The following is a 19,841-nucleotide window of genomic DNA, read 5'->3' as shown; positions in this document are numbered from 1 at the left end:
TATGCACATCTATACTCAGAAAACATGTGTAGGTGGAAGATGCATTAAATTAAAATACTGAAATTAGACTATTTGTAAAGCTTGATGTTTACAGCAGAGGTTGGTTTTTTTTCAGTTTTAAATTCTCACGAGCACAGAACCATATCTAAAACACAGAAATGGCTATAATTAGAAGAAATCTGTGGAGTCAAGCTACAAATTTTAAGTCAGCAAGGTTTCTTACTTTTTTAATTTGTTGTTCAAAGATTAGAAAAAATACTCTCAAGAAGCTTTTTTATAAGTTGGGGCTAGGGTGTGTTCATGGATTTAACTGAAATGCAGCAGCAGTCTCCTGTTTGGAATCACAGGATAGTCCCCAGGACAAGTAAGGCAGTTGCATACATAAAGGAATAACAGTAGGAAAATATTTTATGTACTTTTTTTGCTGTCCTTGCATGTGATTTATTAGCTGGAACATGGAAGAAAGCCAGCACACATGGCCAGTTTACACTCTGCAAGACGCCAGTTCAGGAACTTTTTGCAGCAATTAATCTAAACCATAGAATTAAAAACTAACCTTCACTTTCTTGTTTCTTCTGGTAGGAAGTTGCAGAACCACTGCTAGACCTGAAGGAGGGAATGGACCAACTGGAGCACAATAAAACTTTGGGATTTATCCTTTCTACTCTGCTAGCCATTGGGAACTTTCTGAATGGAACCAACGTAAGCCTGATGTCCCAACATTTCCCCTGCAGCTTTTTTCCTTCAAAAAAACAGAAGTCAAAACCATTGTAAAAATTGCAGCCCACTATTTATTTTATGCAAGAAAAGTAATTTAGGGACTATAATGTGCGTTTATTCTATGTTAGGGTGTTCTGTGTTGTGTGCTGCCTCTTTCAGCATAATCTGAAGGAAAGTGGAGCTACGTACTCTTCTTGTATAACTCCCTTAAGTTGATGCTTTGCATTCAAAATGTGAGAACTGTGTCATGAGTCATTTCACTCTAAATGGACTGATTTTAGGCCATCAGCAAGTTAAAAATTAATAAAAGCAATGAGTTTCCTCTCCTGTAGGATTCTTCTTTCTCCTCTGCCCCTTATTGGTCATCATTTTTGTCTACTAATCTGCATGGGAAGGAGTAAGCATTTTTATTTTTAATTTTTTTTATGTCTTTATTTTGAATGTCCTTTTATTTTTAATGTCTTTTTTTCCATTACAGGCCAAAGCTTTTGAGTTGAGCTACCTCGAGAAGGTTCCAGAAGTCAAGGACACAGTGCACAAACAGTCCCTCCTGCACCACGTCTGCACTATGGTGGTAGAAAAGTTCCCAGACAGCACTGATCTTTATTCAGAGATCGGGGCTATCACTAGGTCAGCCAAGGTATGTCCAGTAGGTAAATACATCTATATGTACATTTTTATAACACCTCTCTGAAGTGAAATATTTAAAATTTTTTTCTATTCTCTTCTTTGATTTTTTGATCCTCCCTCGTTGCGGCACTATTTACAAATGTGTGTTTCTTGTGTCATTTGCACTGAGTTCCAAAGACACCAGTACTACCTCTTCTGAACTTTATTTCTGTCTGTCACAAGGTTCCCTCATCAGTGCACTCTTAGGCAGCCAGTGGTTATGACAGCCATGTTAATGTTATGTACATTATTAATGTATATAACTATTAGGAACTATTTTCAGGTCAAAACTGTATTTGACCAGTATCTTCAAACATATTTATTCTGTAGCTGTGGGGGATTCTCTTTTATAAGGCTGATGACTGATTGTATTTTAAATCGAATGGAAGGCAGGAAATTTTTACTAATAAAATTTGTCTCCAGAATTAAAGAGTCTTTGAAATACTTTGTTTAACTCACAGAACCACAGAATTTCTGGGGTTGGACAGGACATCAGCATATGACTTAGTCCAACCCCCTGCTAAAGCAGGTTCATCTAAAGCAGGTTGCAGAAGAAAAGTCCAGGCGGGTTTTGAGCATCTCCAGAGACAGCAACCATAAAAATTCTCTTTAGGAGTCATGTCACATGGAAATGTTAATAATTACAGCAGATAATTATAGTGTTCTCCTAGTCCAGTGTCTTGATTGAGACAGTGGCCAATACCAGCTTGTTGACAAAAGAGGACAAGTTTCTAAGGGAATGAAAGATTTCTCCTAGAAAAATGTTATTTCATGAGCCATAATTCTCATTATGTGCATCAAATAGAGGAATGATTCCTTTTCCAAAGGCCACCTTATTTAGATGTTGGGAGAGGAGCTGGAAAGTGTGGGGGCAAACAACTCTGTTTGCCCCCACAATCCAGTTTGCTGGTTTCAGGAATTACTGTCTGAACATACTGAGCAGTAAAAATATTTTTTCTTTCTAATTAACAGAATAACTTAGGTTGGAAAGGATCTCTGAAGGTCATATGATCCATCACCCTTTTCAGTGCGAGACCAGATAAACCAGACTGCTCAGATCCTTGTCTAAGTCTTAAATGATCCTTTTATAGCTTTTGTTTATAAGACAACTTCCACACTTTTCCTTCATCTTACTTTTTTAGAATGTGTTAAACAATAGTAAGTACAGTACCCCAGCCTCTCCTTATCAGTGTCATATCTTACTATGTTTGTCCATTCTGCTGTGTTTTGTTAGATGTTCTGAGGTTTTCTCTGTGTTCTTTGACTGCTGCTACCCTTTGGACACCCCGAGGACATCCAGGCAGTCTCCTGAGCTCACAGAGCATTCAGGACACTCAACAGACTCGAATGCTGCTGTGCACTGTGCACTTCATTGCAGTCTACAGCAGTGACCATGATCTGCTGAAGAAGATTTACTGCTTATCTCTCAAACTCCTAATAATCTTCAGTCAGGATTAATCTGAATAATTTCCTGCCATCTGTATATTTTACCCTCTGGATGTGCTTCCTTGTTTCCAGATAATTTTGAAATACAAAGTACAAACCAAGAGATGCCTGCTGTTAGCCCTGTCAACAAATGAGAATCAAGGTGTACTTCTTTTCTTTTGCTCTCTTCTAAACCTCACAATTCATATGTGGCCTCCCATGATTCCCTGGAAAAGATTTTGAGATTTAATTTTCTTTACTTAGTCTTATCTATTTCCTATTTTATAAGCATTCAGAACATAGTGGTTATTTTTATGTATTAAGTTTCCTGTCACTATCCTTTCAGCCAAGTTACCAGATAAAGTAATGAAACCTAGACCTCTGCATCAACTTTGCTGCTTTTCTAGAGATAGCCAAACTTTTGCTATCCTCTGATTCTCCAAGTTACCAAGTACAGTTTCATACATATTCATATTCCTTTTAGCCAGTGGCTCAATTTCTTTATTTTGATGTCAGAATTACTGTATTCTACTTGTTTACTGCTTTGTAAGATATCATCTCTCTCCAACATTTGTTTCTGCTAGTAAGGTTTCAAACCTTGCTATTAGTTCACATCTCTTAAAAATATAATACAGAAAAAGGAAAGGAGCACCAGAGTAGGTTTTTCCCCAACATCCTCTGTGGTGAAGTCAGATGAAAAGAAGTCATCTTGCTTCCCTTCTCTAATTTTTGTCTTCCTCAGTTTTTTATCTCCCCAGTGATCCAGGACCTCCTACTTTTTTTTTTTTTTTTTTTTTTCTTTTGTACCATAAAGGAGTTTGTGGCTTGTATTTTATATGCTTAGATACTTTCTCTTTAGATTTCATCTCTTTTCTCCTAGTTTTCCTCTTGTACAGCCTATATTTAGGCTCTGGTTTATTGCCTTCAGTGAGTTTGGTTTCTCATGTTTGCAAGATTTTAACTTTCTATTATGTTTTTGTTTTTCATTTGAGTGATTCTTAGTTTTTTAACATTTAGGTATATTAGTTTCTCATTTCCTGCTTCTTCGCTTTGCTAAGAAGTTATTTCCCTTTTTTCTTAGATTGAGATCAAGTTGATCACTATGAAGAAAAATTACCACAAAAGAGAAGAGCTTTTGTTTTCCAAAATTCTCGCCACCATGTATGGTATTCTCCCAAGTGGTTCTTCTGTTTTTCAGTCATAGAAAGTGGAAGAAAGCTTAACCTACTGCTGTCACTTAAAAAAAAAAAAAATTAGGTCTAAGAGCGTGCAAAATTGAGCACAGTCTTTCAGTCTGTGGTTTGCTGATCCAGTGGCCCTGCCCAAAGCGGATGAAAATCTAAAAAGGCCAGACAAAATCACATTAAGAGAAATTATAGCCTTAACCTTCCTCATGTCGCCCAAGGTCTCCCTCCTTGGGATGTTCCTGCATGTGTTAAACCACTGATGGATTACTGTAACAAGCTCTATTCCCACTTGATCATAGCTGCCACAAATCAGAGAGTTAGGATGTGGAAGCCATCCAAGCTGCCCTCTTCAAGGGAATGTTCGCAGACAAGGCAAAATCTTGGTTTAGGAAAGCTGACAGGAAAGGAGAACTAATATATCACTGTGGATTAGGCTGTATTTTGAGCTCTGTTTTGCCTACAAACATCTTTCAGAAACCACAAAGGCTAAACAATTTCCATCCTGTAGATAAACAGAGATGCCCCTTCCCCTGAAATGCGCATAATATAAGAATTTCCTGAGCATTAGTTAATGAAAAAAACTCAAAACCATAAAGAAAGCAGGCTGCCCCACCAAAAAGGAGCTAGAAAGACCAGAAACAAAATGGTATAGTTACTGCAAAAATTTTACTGAAGGACTGAAGTCATAAATGGCACCAAAAAAAACAGACACAAGTGAAAAAATTAAGAAAAAATACAATTCTAGATAAATAAAAGCATTTATAAAGTCATGCACAGCACTGATTATTTAGCATCACATGATTAAAATCACTTGCCCTTTTTATTTTCTTGATATTTCAAGTTGTTTTTTTATTGAAGTTGTACCAAAACTGGTGAACCTAATACTGAAGCAGACCCACAGATTTCTGCAGTTAAGATCGAATGTTGTTCCTAGAAATTTCCTTAAGAAGTGGTTGTCTCAACCCCAATATCTCCTCTGTTACTGAATAAAAAATGTGTCCTTATTAAAAATGTTCATCCTCTCTCTCTAACCCATAAATATTTTCCCTGTGAATCTGAAAACTGGCCAGCTCTATAGATTAACTGTAATTGTCATTTTCTTCCCCTGATTTTAATTGACTTACAAGATGTCAAACTTCCATCTGGTTTTTAACCCCTGCAGCAAGACACATTGGCACAGGACACTCACAGCTACTAAGCAGTGGAGAAGCAGGCAGCTTTTAAAAGTAAGAAATAGGAAATGTTAGCAGCACAAGAGGGGACAAGGATTGCTGATAGGAAAGAACTTAGGATGAGCCTAAGGCATACACAGGGGAGGAGGAAGCCTGCAGCAGTCTGCCCTCCGAGCAGGGAGGCATAAGGAGGCAGGAGCTGGCTGGAACAGAAGTGATATTTGACATGCTGTAGCTTCTGCCTGATACAGTGGAAAGCACAGAAAGGATTAAAAAAATTATATTAAAAAAAAGGTAGGGAAAATCATGTTGCCTCCTCTACTCTTTCAGTGGGGTTTCTCATGTCTCACTTGACAGAAATACAGTGTGCAGTTATCATTCAAGTATGTTTTCCCTACATTATTTCAAACAAAAATAAATGCCAAAAGTCAAATTATTTTCCATGGAAAAAAAGTCCAGGAATGCAAGGTTTCTTGCAGTCATTCCTTGTGATGCCAGCAGCTGCCTCAGATCGTGGCATGGGCTAGCAGGAGCAGAGGTGAAAGCAGAGCAGGGAAAGGCAGATCCTGTTGGCTGCAGAGCATACTGGGGCAAGGGGGAAGGAGCTTCCATGGCAAATCAAACTTTGAGGTCGTGTCTCAAAGAAAGTAGATGAAGTTCAGCACATGTGCCTGATAGCACTGTGGTGTTTCAATAACATTCCAGGTGATACGACTGCAGGAATTGCTGCGGGTGACATAACACTACCTGAAGGGACCTACATCACCACTGTGTAGTTTGGCTCCCCTTTGTCCCAGATTGTGGGAACTGCCATACAGCATCTGCAAAAAGATCCCATGTAGTTAGGATATTGTTTAATGAAGTAAAATACAGTAGAGATGTGTGTACAATTGGACAGACTCATCTGGTCATACCTCAGTAAGCACCTCTGCCACCTCTGTCCTGTAATTTTTCATTAGTGGGTTGATTCACGTGCTCTCTTTTCCAAAATTATTTTCTCAGGATGCCGCTTCATGCACTAAAATTAGAAATGTCTGGGCAGAGCCTTCTTTATATTTTGCTTGCTTTAGAGAGCTGGCATCTATCTTGCTTAAAATGCTTGCCCACAGTGTGCAAGTCAGACTAACAAGGGTCTTGAGATAATTCTTGTGATACTTGGTGAAGGAAACCAGTCTGGAAATATTAGAGGAGTTTTGAACATACGCCACAGAAGGTCGCTGCTCTCAGATGACAGTATGTTTGCAAGGAGCAATTCTCAGAATTTCCTTTGGCACTGCACCAACTCAGGAAAAGAGGACAATTTCATGTTCCCTGCCAGAATGCATCCCTGTAATAATGTGAGAATGAACAGTCTGACCCTAAATTATAAACAGCTCAGACTAGACTGTAGTCTGCTGAAGAAACTATCTTGAACTTTGAAAAGAGAAAGCTTGTGTGTGGTTATGTATATCTTTCTATGAGGTACAATAAAATAGTTGTCATTTTATTGTGCATTTAAGACAACATGTCATTGCAAAAGCATCAATCTTCTCTTAAATGCACCTTGTGACTAAGAACAAAATGCAGAGATCCAGGTCTTCCTTAGAAAATAACTGGATTTTATATGTTCACCACTAAAAGAAGCAAGCTATACCAATAAACAATAGAGTATCAAACAACAGAAATCTTATACAAGCATGCTGAGGCTATGTAATAAGTTATTCACTGGCCTTCAGAACCAAACTTTAGATAGAGTGATTTTGAAAACAAGTGCTTCATCATTTTCCATTCATTTACTTGTTTTGCATATTTTTGCTTCAATCCACTAGTGACATCTTTGACCCTGTTGAAGAGCTGAATGCTAGCACAGGAGGCAGGAAAAATGAGTGTATTTAGGTGCGGCAGCTTTGACTTGAGGATGGTTTTGTATTTGCAGCAATGGGGGAGCTTAGCCCAAAGACTAGAGGAGATTTAGCTGGAAGAACCTGTTTGTAAAGCACATTCCAGCTAAGGGAAGCTGAAGAAAAATGACCTCTTATCTCATAGTGGCTGCAGTTGATTGCAGTGCATGGCAGAGCATACCTGGAGTTGTATAAGCTTCCCTGGGGAATATATAGTGGAAGGCATTTCAGGTTTGAACTACTGCATTTAATTCCCAAAGCAGCCATTCCTCTCTGTCCCAACAAATAATAAAGTGTGCAATTCCTGTGTTGCCATGAGGTATTTGTGGCCACACAGAGGAATAACACCCCAACCCAAAGACCAGAAAGGCTCCCTGATCCCTGTCCTGCCTGAATGATTGGAACATGATATAGTATTTCATGAATGAGAAAGTTTTAAACTTTTATACATGGCATGTGATGTTGAATGGAGTTGAACTTGAAAAGACTAGGCCTTGTAAGGACCAAAGTTCAGGGAACCAGAACGAGCAGGGAAGTAAATGATGGGCCATTTGATGGTGGTGGCAGTTTTTGAGTCAGGTGAAAAACAGTGAGAACAGAAGCTGTTTGTTCTGGTGTGTTTGTTTGTAGGTCTGTCACAAGGTACTGAATTCTCAGCCCAGTGGAATGAGAAACTTGGTAGAATTCTTTTTATTTTTATTGTTTATGGCAAAGTCATCTGCTTCTATGGTAGCAAGCAGTAAATAATGATATAAAGTGATTAAAGTGAGTGCTGCTGTTTCTGGCATGTGGTTGGAAGGTTTTATTCTTTGTTCTGAGTCATTTGTGCAAAATATGGTGCTGTGTTAAATTGAAGAATAGATTTTTAATTCTAAAGTTGCCCATTAGTGAGTTTAGGGCAGTGGTTTGCTGAGGCTTACTCTGAGGGGCTTTTGTCACATAAACTGGCCTTTGCATCCTGTTTGCATATACTGTCTCTGGCTACTCCCCTCTGATCAGTGTCTACTAAGGCACTTCTCAGAAGACTGAGCAGTGGGCCTGGCAAGAGATTTCACATATATCAATAGTTCTGAATATTTTTTATCTAGTGTGATTGTGAATGGAGAGGAACCTGGCCAGAGAAATGAGGAACATATCAAATATGTCCCAGAACCATTTAGAAAGTTGCTGTTTCTAAATTAGTTAACAAATTAAAGTAAGTAAACATTTTTGTTTGAAAGAAAGGACTTTCCTATTTTGCATAACAGCCTAAGACCACTCATTCTTTTTCCTGCAGAAAATAACATTTTAAAAATTTTAGCAGAAGGTAACTATTCAGGCAGCAAGCTGCATGTCTTTTGCACATATATGTACTGAGGAGGAAGAAGAATATATGTTTCCACCTTCCTCCAAATCCTTGGGCCAGGTACAATATCGGAACACTACTGTCTGTCAAGAAAGCTGTAATAACTATTTCAGATTACTGCTTCCTTTTATTCAGTAGAGCATAGTTATAAAATAATGCCACAGCAATTCTTGTCTGAGTACCTCCTATGCTGAGCTCTCCTGGAGCCACAACTCACCTGAGTTCCTTCTTAGTCCCAGCATGACCATCCACCTGCAGGAAAGAATTGGTGCATCTTTCGTTCCAAGAAAGAAAGAACAAAAAAGAGGATTCATATTTCTCTACTATTATACATCATTATTCTCTACTATTATACATTAATTCCTTTAGTAAAGTGTTGGAAATAAGCACATAAATCAGAAGATGAAACCCATGCTCCCTTAGCAATGCTGTGTGAACTGGTAAAGAGGTAGAATGGTATTACAAATGCCTTTTAATGTTTTCTTTATGCATAATATATTGAATAATTGGAATTATTACTCCACACAAGTTTTTGTTCTCCTTATCTTATGAACACATGATTTGGGATCTCTTGTAGCTGGGATTTCTCATCACCCTTGCTATATTTGTATATAATATCCTAAGCAGAACCACAGACCTGTGGCAGACTGAAATGTTATGGATCCTGTGTCTACACACAAAATTGGCACTGGTGAAATAGCATTTCTTAAAGTATCAGGTGGGGTACCTGATTAAATCCAAGAAAAACTGGAACTTGAATATTTCACATGAGGATGTTTTTCTGCAAGTATATTCCTTTCTGTCCACAAGCAAGTGACCAAACACTAGAGAGCTGGCAGACAGAGATTCCATGAAGGTTTGGCACATTCTTTCAGGTACTGTACATTTGCCTGCACTATCCTATATTGGAGTTCCTACTTTACTCCTTCCAGGACTTTACAGCTTCTGCTTGAGCACACTTGTGCTCCACAGAGGTTTATTCCAGGAGAGTTCAGGTGGTCTTCTTCTTACTGCAGTCTGCTTAGGATTTGCACAGAAGACTGAATTTTTGTTTGTGCTCAAGAAACTCATGAGTGTCCCTTAGCCCAACCTGCCAGCCGCCGTCCCTGCTGGAACTTTCCACTCTTGTGAATGTGCTGACTGTTGGCAGATTTCAAGGGGCCAGGAATTCACCACATTCCCCCCAGATTTGTTGTTCTGCAAATATGTTTCTTGAACCCTTACAGGCCTGAATCTCAAAGCTTTTTGATAAATTCAAACTCATTTTGCCATAAAATGTCATGAGTTTAAATTTCTCAGCTACAGAGGCTGAGATTCTTCCTCAGCCAGGTTGGATAATTCTTACTGGGAAGACCTAAACCTTGGATTTTCTTTTTTTTTCCTTAACAGCAATGCCAGTACTTTTCTCCATGTGTGTTTTAGATACACCATCTGTGGAGAGCAGCAATGTGTTTATCATCAGCAGTGAAAATACTGACCTGGAAAGGACTTTTTTTTTTTTTTTTTAACATATGCATTGATATGGATATAAGGAAAGCAAATACCCCACAGCTGCTCCGCCTGCAGGGCTTTTGTGAATAGCAGAGTGGATCAAAGGATGTTTCTATTTCCTTGGGAAGAGGAAGAATTCATCACTTTATAAATCACAGCATAAACAAATCAAATCAATACCAGGAGCATTTTAATAATAATGCATTTCTTATGGCTATTCTCAGTATAGGTCTCAGCAGTGGATGCTGCACACAGCTAAGAAGAATGAAATAAAACCTACCCCTGACGCTGGTTTTCATTTAGCATTAAGGAATTAACTTGCAGTCTATGAGACTGTAACATCCCAAACACTGATGTGTTTAGAAGCTGGGAGCTAAGTCTGTGCTCTATAGCTTGAGTTCATCTGAACTGTGAAGTGGTATTATAAAATCATTTTTTCCTTTCTTCAGAATTCAGAACATGTTGGGTAGTTTTATTTTTCTCATCTGTTGTGTGCTGTGGCTGGGTCATTGATGCACTTTATTAAGTTGTTAGCAACACGTCCTGAGTGTCTCCTGTAACAGTATCACAATTTGAACACCTTTTTTGGTTGATGAATAAAGGAGAAGCTTTCCCTCAACTTCTGTGGAATGTGTTGGCATCTATCCTGATGAATGTTACTGTAAGGTGTAATCATTTATTTTAACTGTGTTGAGAGACTTTCAGAGTCGTTATATGATCTCGTTATAAGCCAGTATATTCGTATTGTATATCAAGGGATGAAAGTCAGTGCTGAGATCACTAAATAACACATACTTTCAATAGAGCTTTAAAAAATTCTGGCCCATGAATTTTGTGATTAGAACTAGATCATCTATTAACAAGTCAGTGCATGAGCAGGGAATAGATCCAAGTACTTCCTAAAATGGAGAATTGTTGGCGGAGTAAAACAGTGAGCAGTAAACAGGGTATAAAAAGCTTTGAGTACTAGAGAAAAGGATTTAGAAAAAGAGAAAGTTTTGTATTACCTCAGAAAGAACTGAGTCATGCAGTTGCTTGGTGCAAACATGAAGTTATTAGCAAGGGAAAAAACACATCACAATATTTTTTTTTTTGCCCCTTCTTTAGATGTTAGGCCTCCAGAAATAAAACCAAATATATGTGTATGGGTATTGCTTTGTTTTCAGTTTTCCTTACTAATATTACATGCCTAGACATAGTGTGATAGAGAAAGCTATTTTTTATTGTTTTACTAATAATTAATAATGTCAGTTGATGTTGTGCTGCCACTGCCTTGACTCTTTCATACACACAGATGGCATTGTTCGGATATCCAAGTATACAACTTCAGTGTTTTCACTTCAAGTGTTACCTTTTCTTTTCCTTTCTCTTTTTTCAGGTTGACTTTGAACAACTTCAGGAAAACTTGTGTCAGATGGAAAGACGGTGCAAAGCATCATGGGATCACCTTAAGGCTATAGCAAAGCATGAAATGAAGCCAAGTCTGAAGCAAAAAATGTCTGAGTTCCTTAAAGACTGTGCAGAAAGAATCATAATCCTGAAGATTGTTCATAGAAGAATAATTAACAGGTACAGAATTATATTGGTGACAGCAATACCTTGATAGTCAATGACTTGGTAAAATTATAAGTTATGGCATCATAAATATGTGTTTTGTAAGTGTTTAATGCCTGTTCCTGCAGGGAATGTTGCTGGGTTGTATGTGGTGCATATTTTGTTATAGTCTCCATTGAAGAAACTCCACTCCAATCCCCACTCCAGAAATTTCTATATTTTTTACTAAAAAAAGCAATCATCCAGGCAGTCATTTATTTCCAAGGTGCAATAACTGTGTCTTTTGCCTCCTAGTCCCCAAAAGCTAGCAGCTTTATAGTTAAATTGATAGATTTTCTGTTTATCCCTGGATTATTTTTTAAGGAGGCTTGGTTTACTGTCTGATAAACAAAAAGAGACTGTAGCAAAAAAATGAAGTTTTTTTGACAAATTCATCATATGCAGAAACTGAAACCAGTCTTATACAATGAGCTCTTTTGTAGGCAGAACCACTCCTATTTGCAAGATCGTTGACTATGTGTTTTATGCTTATACCAGCTGAAGGCAGATTTAAGATTTCTCTCCTTCGGATTTGCAGTTGGGTTTAATGAAATTGTGAGATTTTCCGACTTCTGGATAATTTCTGAATTGCTGTGGTCAAAATTAAGAACTGGATTCCAAATTATTCCAAATTTGTGGGTATACACTTCAGAAGTTGATTCAGTTCTTTCATTTTTATAATGACTTAGGGTTTATGACACAAGTAAGCAGAAATCCCAATTGCAATGGAAGGGAAGTGAATTCATTAGGTTCCTATGGTGTTTATCATAGGCATTGTGTAAGTTAAAAAAGTATGAGCTTTCTCCTCTGATATCCTGCAACTGCTATGATAGTTATTAAAAATGTTTTGGTATACTTGTATCTTTCTAAGATTGGGAAAACTTTTTGTCCTCAGGGATATAGATGCAGTAAAAAGGAATTCCCATACGTTTTTACACATTCAGTGTACTGCTGTAAATCATGCAATATAGAAGCAATAGTAAAAATTGCAAATAGTGCAAAAGCTCTGAATGCCACAGAAGCAGTAAAACTGTGAATTGAGACTGCCCCAAACTAATGTACTTGGTAGATAATATAATTTTATGGTCAGTTTTGTGAACCAGAAATTCTTTCCTTCTTGTGTTTGCTAGCCTGTAAATCTGCATTCTTCTTGTCTAGACTTTGTCCAAAGCCCTAACAGGCTCTTTGAAGTTGCTTAATACAAATAAATAGAATTGAAACTTAATAAATATTTTTTTTCTATAACAGAAATGAAATTGGTCATTCACGTGCCAAATTAGTCATATAAAGTGATAGAGTTCCATAAATATTTTATCTCCTGCATCAGCCTGGGAAAGTAGACTAGGATGAAGTTATCATAGGCTAGACTTTCATGGTTTTAATTATAAAACACACCAATGTTATGCAAAGCATCCATGAAAATTCTGTAGCACAAAGGAAATGATGGGAGCTAGTAAAGTAATAAATGGATTCAGTGAAATATAGGGTTGTTGTTTTTTTTTCCAAGAGACCATCAATAAGGATTTTTCCCCTTTATATTTATAACTCATTTTTTTCCAGGTTTCACTCATTTTTGTTATTTATGGGCCATCCTCCCTATGCGATACGTGAAGTCAACATCAATAAGTTCTGCAAGATTATTAGTGAATTTGCTCTGGAATACCGCACCACCAGGGAACGAGTTCTGCAGCAAAAACAGAAACGAGCTAACCACAGGGAAAGAAACAAGACCAGAGGGAAAATGATAACAGATGTAAGTGGCAAATGGTATCTCCCATAGCGTGGATTTTTAAAACTTTCTTTCATTGCATGTGGTATATGAAGTGTTGCTACTCTATTTTTAATTTTAGAGGTCCTTGTGCTGAAAGTAGTGAACTCTTCTCCATTAGAAGACAAAACTTGCAAGTCCTTGATTGTATAATTTCTGCTTCATAAAATTGTATAGGAAAAGAACAAACTGAAATTAATTATCCAAAAAGTGCTTCTCTGTGTGCTGCACAGTGTCCAGAATATCTAGAAGACATCAGAAGCCATTAGTGTGTATCTGACCAGCCAAGAATATGAAAAAGAAAAAAACCTAGAAATCAGAGTCCTAATTGAGAACATAATTTAGATGATGAATCATTGTAGCTATATAAGTGATTGAAGCCAAATTGTAATGGATTTTTTTCTCCATCTTTAAATATTCTAGTAGTCTTGAGCGTTAATATTTTATTTTTATTATGTCTGTGTATATAAATATGCACATATACATGTATTTCATGTGCATTTTTTCTTAACTTTAGAGCACAGACCAGCCAATTTTATGGCAACAGACTACTTTGGGATTCTGAAAGGATGGACAAATTTATGTCCACAGTACATGTTACTGTGTAAACTTTTTGACTGTAAGATTGCATACTCATAGAATAAATTAAAGTAAGATCCGTTTTCTCAGCATAATAGGTTTTAAAATCCCCTTTTTATATTTTTTCTATCTTTTTTTTTTTTTAAGTTGATGTAGTTTGACTCAATCCAAATAGAGTTTTAAGAAGTGCCAGTACTTAATAAAAGTTTCCAGCTGTCTCAAAATCCAGATCTGGAGTCTCGATTAAATGCAAGTGTTTCATTGCATATGAAGCTACCCCTGCCTTTGGCATGAAAAGCCCGAAGCTGATTACAGTTTTATGGCTCAGGCAACATGGGTCAATATAAATATATAAATACATATATATGTATTGGGACTGACATGAATTGAGATTTTATTTAAGTCATTGACTCACAATCATTTGTCGATCTTTCCTGGCAATATCCTCTTTACATTTGGAAATCTGCCCCATCTAAAGAAGATGTTAAACCTGCATTATAATCAAAAGATTTTTTTCTTTTGGTGTAGTCTCAAGTTAAGGAAGAGGCTCTGGTTTTATACCAAGGGTATAATACAATCATACAGATTTACAAAACTACGACCAGAGAAGTGAAATCACCTTCTGCAATTGCTTCTTGGTTTTCCTGATGTGTTCTAAAGGACCCAAAAGACAGCATTAACCAAAGCACTTTGTAAATTAAAATTTTCCTTCCCTCACATAGCTTTGACACTTTTTACTAGTTTAAGCAAGACTGAGATACAAAGGAATTCCTGTTTTCCTACTATGTTCCTACTATATAATGTAGTGCTTAGGTATTATCTGTCCAGAATAACTGCTGTGGCAGGACAAAAAGCTTGTCTATATCCTGCCTGCAGAAAATGCAAGAGTGAAAGGAGTTCTGGTCACTGGCAGCTCGGTTCAGGGAGCAGAGAAATGGGACCCTTTCAAACTACAAAAACTCTCAGGCTTGACAGTGAGTCAGCAAGGGGCAGAACCAGGGACAATGGCCTGAAAATGGAGGGCAGGAGGCATCAAGGCCTTTCCCAGAACAAAAGTAATATTGGAGGAAGATCTCTTGTTAAGTTCAAGATGCTGTTGAGATTTGGCAAGAATTAAATGCCATCTGACAGTTAGTGTTGCACCAAAAAATATCTTGCAGATCTTAAAAAAGGGAGTATATTTTGCCTATCACTAATTTATAATTATAGAACAGTCCTATTAGGTTGAAACCAAATAGCCTGCATGAGTAAAAACCAACAGTCTTTAAAACTGCCCTTACAGGAATATTCTTTAAGGGAGTTATTAATGTGGCCACATAGTTATTTCAGAAGTTAGCTAAATCTCTTTGACCATAGCCCAGTAATATGGCCCCATTTACCTTTTATTGAAACTGCAGTATATGGTAAAACTGAGTTGACTATTTGTCATGGCTTCCTCTGACAACTTCAAAGCTATATCTACCTCAGAACAAGTTTCCAAGTCAGCAGGATGGAAGATATTTATATGTGAAGAATTATGAAAACGTGGAATTTTATTGTAGTTTTGTTTTGGCTGTGGTTTGTATCTGGTCTTGATTTTCTTAGTCTTTTATATTTGAAGGCTTGGAAAGGGGAGATGGATCAGTAATGCATGGACAGCGATTCACTAGTTACAAAATACTGATAGAAGAAAGTTGAGATCTTGACATTGGAAAGAAATTCTTTGTAGAAAGTGATTATAATATGCAATAGTCATATGGAATTTTACTTTCTGCTTTTGGTGACCTAAAAGTATTGCACAGTTATTTGAAAATTTACCTCCCTGTCCTTTTGAAAGTTTCCTCAGGGTCTCATTTTGATCACCTCACAGTACTGCTTTTAGGCCGATGAGGAGGGATTCTGACAAAAGCAGGAAAGGAATAAGCCAGAACCAGCCTGGTTCTTAAGGAGAAGGCCTGTATCTCTTAAACCTTGTTCCCCCTGCAGACTTGGAAGGCAGAAGGTCTTGGCTTGTTGCATGGAGACTCTGCTGGCTCTTTACATGGAGAACTTGCATCAGCTTCAACTACTCACACAGAGTAGGGCTCAGAAGCACCATGGGGAACATTTCCAGTCTTCCTTTCAGCCTTTTACCACAGATATCTTTGTGTTTGTATATTCTTTAATAGCTGAAGTGGACTGGGCACTGTCAGTTTAAATCGTGGTGAATGTTGTCTGGAGGAGAGGGGTAAGGAGAAAAAAAAAAAAAAAAAGGGTTTTTTTGCCACAGTTTCACAGGGAAAATAGCCTAGTCTCTGTAACCTTATATCTGGCTTTAGCCAGTGATGGCACTCATTTCAGGGAGCAAGCAAAATAGGGAAGAAATGCAATTATAGGTACAAGTCTGAGCTTTTAAATGATTTTTGTAATAGTAGGTAATATAAGCATCTGTCTCCCAGATTTATGAAGCTCTGCTTTTCACGGTACTTAAGAGTTTCAATTTCAGAATTGCTATGTAATAGACATAATATTTTGAAACAGCAAATCTGTTGCACAGAAATGCTACCCTAAAGGAAAAATGTGAGGGCAGGAGGAAGAGGAGAGAGATTTCAAACTGTCCTGCAACATCCAATATTGAATGACAGAAGAATCAAGTGGCCTTTTTTCCTTTAAATTAACATCTTGTGTCTGCAAGTGGTATTCAGCATACCAATATTCTTTCACTGCTTTTTGATAATATATGTTAAAAAATTGTTAATTGATTGCTATTTCTCAGTAGGTTTTATAATGATGAAATAAAGAAGTAAATACAAGACAGAATATACACACCAGGGTGAGGGCAGATTCCCTTGTGAAACATAATGTTGATTTATTTATTTTGCTGCCTTTACTACTGCTGTCAGTATTTGCTAGAGGCAAATTCCTCTTCAGACATGGGAATATGAAGGGAGTGGTGAACTATTCCTCCAGTGCACTGCAGTAGCCTTGGGTGTAGGACACTGGTTCTAGGAGCGAGTGCTCTCCATGGAGAGCAGGAGGGAGATAAATAGTAGTGCCCAGGTACTGGAGATGAGCAAAGTCAAGCAAAGAAGTGCCCTTAAAGTGAGTCCACAGCAAATCACCGCTAGCTAGATTAAATGGGCTGGAAGGTCAGCAGCTGGTCCTTTACCCTATAAAAAGCTAGCTTGATACAAAGTAATACTATAATACACTTTTGTTTAGAGCACAGTCTTGGTAATGTGTGTTCTCTACTATTTTACCTTGCCTTGACTGCCTTTTTGTATTGTTTAGCTTAATTTACTCTCCTGCTGCCCTTTACTTATTAGCTGAATGTACAGAATGATGCATTAGATTAGATTAGATAGATAGATAGAATTAGAATACAAGAATTTACTCTCCTGCTGCCCTTTACTTATTAGCTGAATGTACAGAATAATGCATTAGATTAGATAGATAGATAGATAGATAGATAGATAGATAGAATTAGAATACAACACTGTTTATATTTCCTATTCTTTTTTCTGTTTCTTACTCATGGCAAAAAGTGAACAGGGGTCCTCTTCAGAAGAATTGCTTTATAGAGTGATTCCCTGGCCCCCAGGGGACAGAAAAAAAAGACAAACAGACAATTTTAATGCAAAGGAAACATACCTGCCATGGTCCCTTTGCAAAACACACTGCCTGTGTTTCTGTCAGTATCACTGTGTCCAAATTAGAATAAGCATCTCACTCTTTGCATAAAACATACCCTTAAAAAGTAATGTTAATATGCTGCTCAGCAGTCACAGCTAATCTTCTTATGGAGACTGTGCTGAAACTAAACTGAGGGCCAAAGTAAATCAGGCTTTCATTTTTAATGATTAATGTTTCTGGAACAGAATGTATCAATCCCAGACAGAAATCAGAGCTGAGATGGAGATAAGGTCAAAAATGTGTATTAGTAACATGAGGGAGAGGAATACTATTGGTGGAATGCTTCTTCTATAAAAAACAAAACAAAACCCACAAATAAAGAAGTGCATAAAATTTCTGGACTATGTTTGCACTTTATAAACAATCAAACTGAAAATTATGGAAACAGGGAACCCAGATACTTGAGAAGCCATGTTTTACTTTGGGAAACTTCCATGTGGGGTATCTTCTAACTCAGTGAAGAATTCCAAAGACATTTGGGAATACAGATCTAAATACTTCACTAATTCCCTATAAATCCCCAAATTTAAGAATACTCCATATCCCACAATGTTTTTGTATGTGCATTTAATGTAGTGCAACCATCAAGATAGTTTTAGATGCCTGCTGTCACAGATGCGAAGGCCTTGAATAACAATGGATAATTGCATCCCTCTGATTTCCAGGATCAGGTATCAGGCAGCTACTGGATATCTTTAAGCATTTATTGAAAGACTACCGAGCATTTGATTTGAGTGCTCTGTTGAATTCGAAGTTGAAAAACCCCAGCTTAAAAAAGGAATTAAAACAAACACTTAAGTGTAGAGAAAAGGAATTGCCAAGAAGTTGACCTCTGCACTGAGAGGAACAGCAGCCAGGACCTCCCTGTGCTGCACAGAGCTGGAAGAAGAGAAGGAGCCCTACCTAGTGTTGTCAGCTTCCATGGAGCAAACAACTGTGTGACTCAAGGGAGAGAAATAGGATAGGTTAGGAGTAGTAGCAGTTCACCATTTCTGTGAGGAAAATCAGGAAATTTCTACATACCCTACTGACAGTGACAGTCTGCTCTACATACAATCAGCTTAAAAAAAAAAAAAGAGCAAGCTGGTTGTCTAAGGCATGAATATTAATTCCTTATATGTCTTCTATTTTTATGTCCTCCTATTGCATAAACAGTACCATGGTTACCTCTTACTCTGTCATGGTTTGATGGTGCTGTATTTCTTAAATCTTGCTGTTTGTCCTTCTCCACCTTGTCCTTTGTTTCCAGTGGCAGACCGATGAAGAAGAGGATGTTGAGGTATGGTTCTCTGAAAAAGCATGTCATCTCATGTCTTCTGTGTGCTGTGCCGTCTAATTTCTAACTCAGGCAGTATGGACTGCTCAATTCCATCTGCTCAGCTAGAACTATGAACCATGACATACTTCTCATACCTTTTTGTCTCAATCATAAGAATGCATTTTTACAGTCAGCTTTAACTGTATGCATTCCTGCCCTCTTGAATAAGGATATCCTTATCTGAGGGCTTAATAATTTTAAGTTTCCTCATTTCTTTTCCTTACTGTCTGTAATGTACTGCAAAGTATCCCCATTACCCAAAACATCAGTGATCTAAATGTTATGGATATCAAGATACCATGGGCTATGGATTACCAGGATAATTTCATACTCCTTAAGCTCTGTAACCCCACATCAAAATCATGAGTATATAGGGATGTTGAGAAAACCCTAACTGTTTGCCTTGCTGTATAAATAGAGAATGAGACACTTCATTCATCATCAAGGTGAGCCATGGAGTAGTTCATGTATCTATCATAAAGTGCTCCTGAAGGTGATATTCTAGCTGTATTCATCATAAATGTTTATTGGTTTGAGGAGCATCTTTTCTGCAATGCATTTTTTGTTCAGTATTAGAGCTTTCTTCAATTTGCTGAACATAAACAATGTGGCTTAATGCTCACTGTTTCATAGTGGTGGTCATTTTCTCACCAGGCTAGGGTTTGGCCAGCAATTTATGGCAACATCTGAAAAAAAAGGAAATTAAATAGAACTTGGCTCTAGAGATTTGCCCCCCAGTCATGGTTTGTGCTGTATAGGTTAGGGCATGGAAAGAAAATTACATTAATTTGCCTGTTTATGCCAATATGTAACTAACCTGTGTGAACAGGAACTAATAGTTATGTGGAGACTTTATCCTTTGGAATTTTTTGGAACTTGTATTGATTACTGAGCAACCCACTTTGTATAAGAGAGTAGTCTTAATGCAAAAATAGCATGTCCTTTCATAGGAGTTTTTCTCTAATATTTTTCTGTCTATTAATTTCACATGTGAAACTCTAGCACTTGCGTATTTTTCACATCAAAATGTTACAAGCTAATCT

The 19,841-nt window shown here is 37.4% G+C and overlaps 1 protein-coding gene across 11 annotated transcripts in view; it reads left to right on the top strand.

The window, feature by feature from the left end:
• FHOD3 (formin homology 2 domain containing 3) overlaps window positions 1-19,841 on the top strand; it is a 372,220-nt gene that overhangs the window by 328,698 nt on the left and 23,681 nt on the right. For 6 of the 11 annotated variants that reach the window (XM_039698704.1, XM_039698703.1, XM_039698709.1 and 3 more), the window contains 5 exons: window positions 583-702; window positions 1,199-1,360; window positions 11,268-11,458; window positions 13,043-13,235; window positions 18,730-18,759. In XM_039698704.1, coding sequence (XP_039554638.1) covers window positions 583-702; window positions 1,199-1,360; window positions 11,268-11,458; window positions 13,043-13,235; window positions 18,730-18,759 — 696 coding nt within the window. The remainder of the gene's footprint in view (window positions 1-582; window positions 703-1,198; window positions 1,361-11,267; window positions 11,459-13,042; window positions 13,236-18,729; window positions 18,760-19,841) is intronic. The other 5 variants (XM_039698711.1, XM_039698710.1, XM_039698708.1 and 2 more) reach the window with 1 other exon arrangement.

Source organism: Passer montanus, unplaced genomic scaffold, assembly GCF_014805655.1.
Source record: "Passer montanus isolate IOZ18808 unplaced genomic scaffold, ASM1480565v1 scaffold129, whole genome shotgun sequence".
Classification (NCBI taxonomy): Eukaryota; Metazoa; Chordata; class Aves; order Passeriformes; family Passeridae; genus Passer; species Passer montanus.
This window is presented reverse-complemented; position numbering and strand designations above follow the sequence as displayed.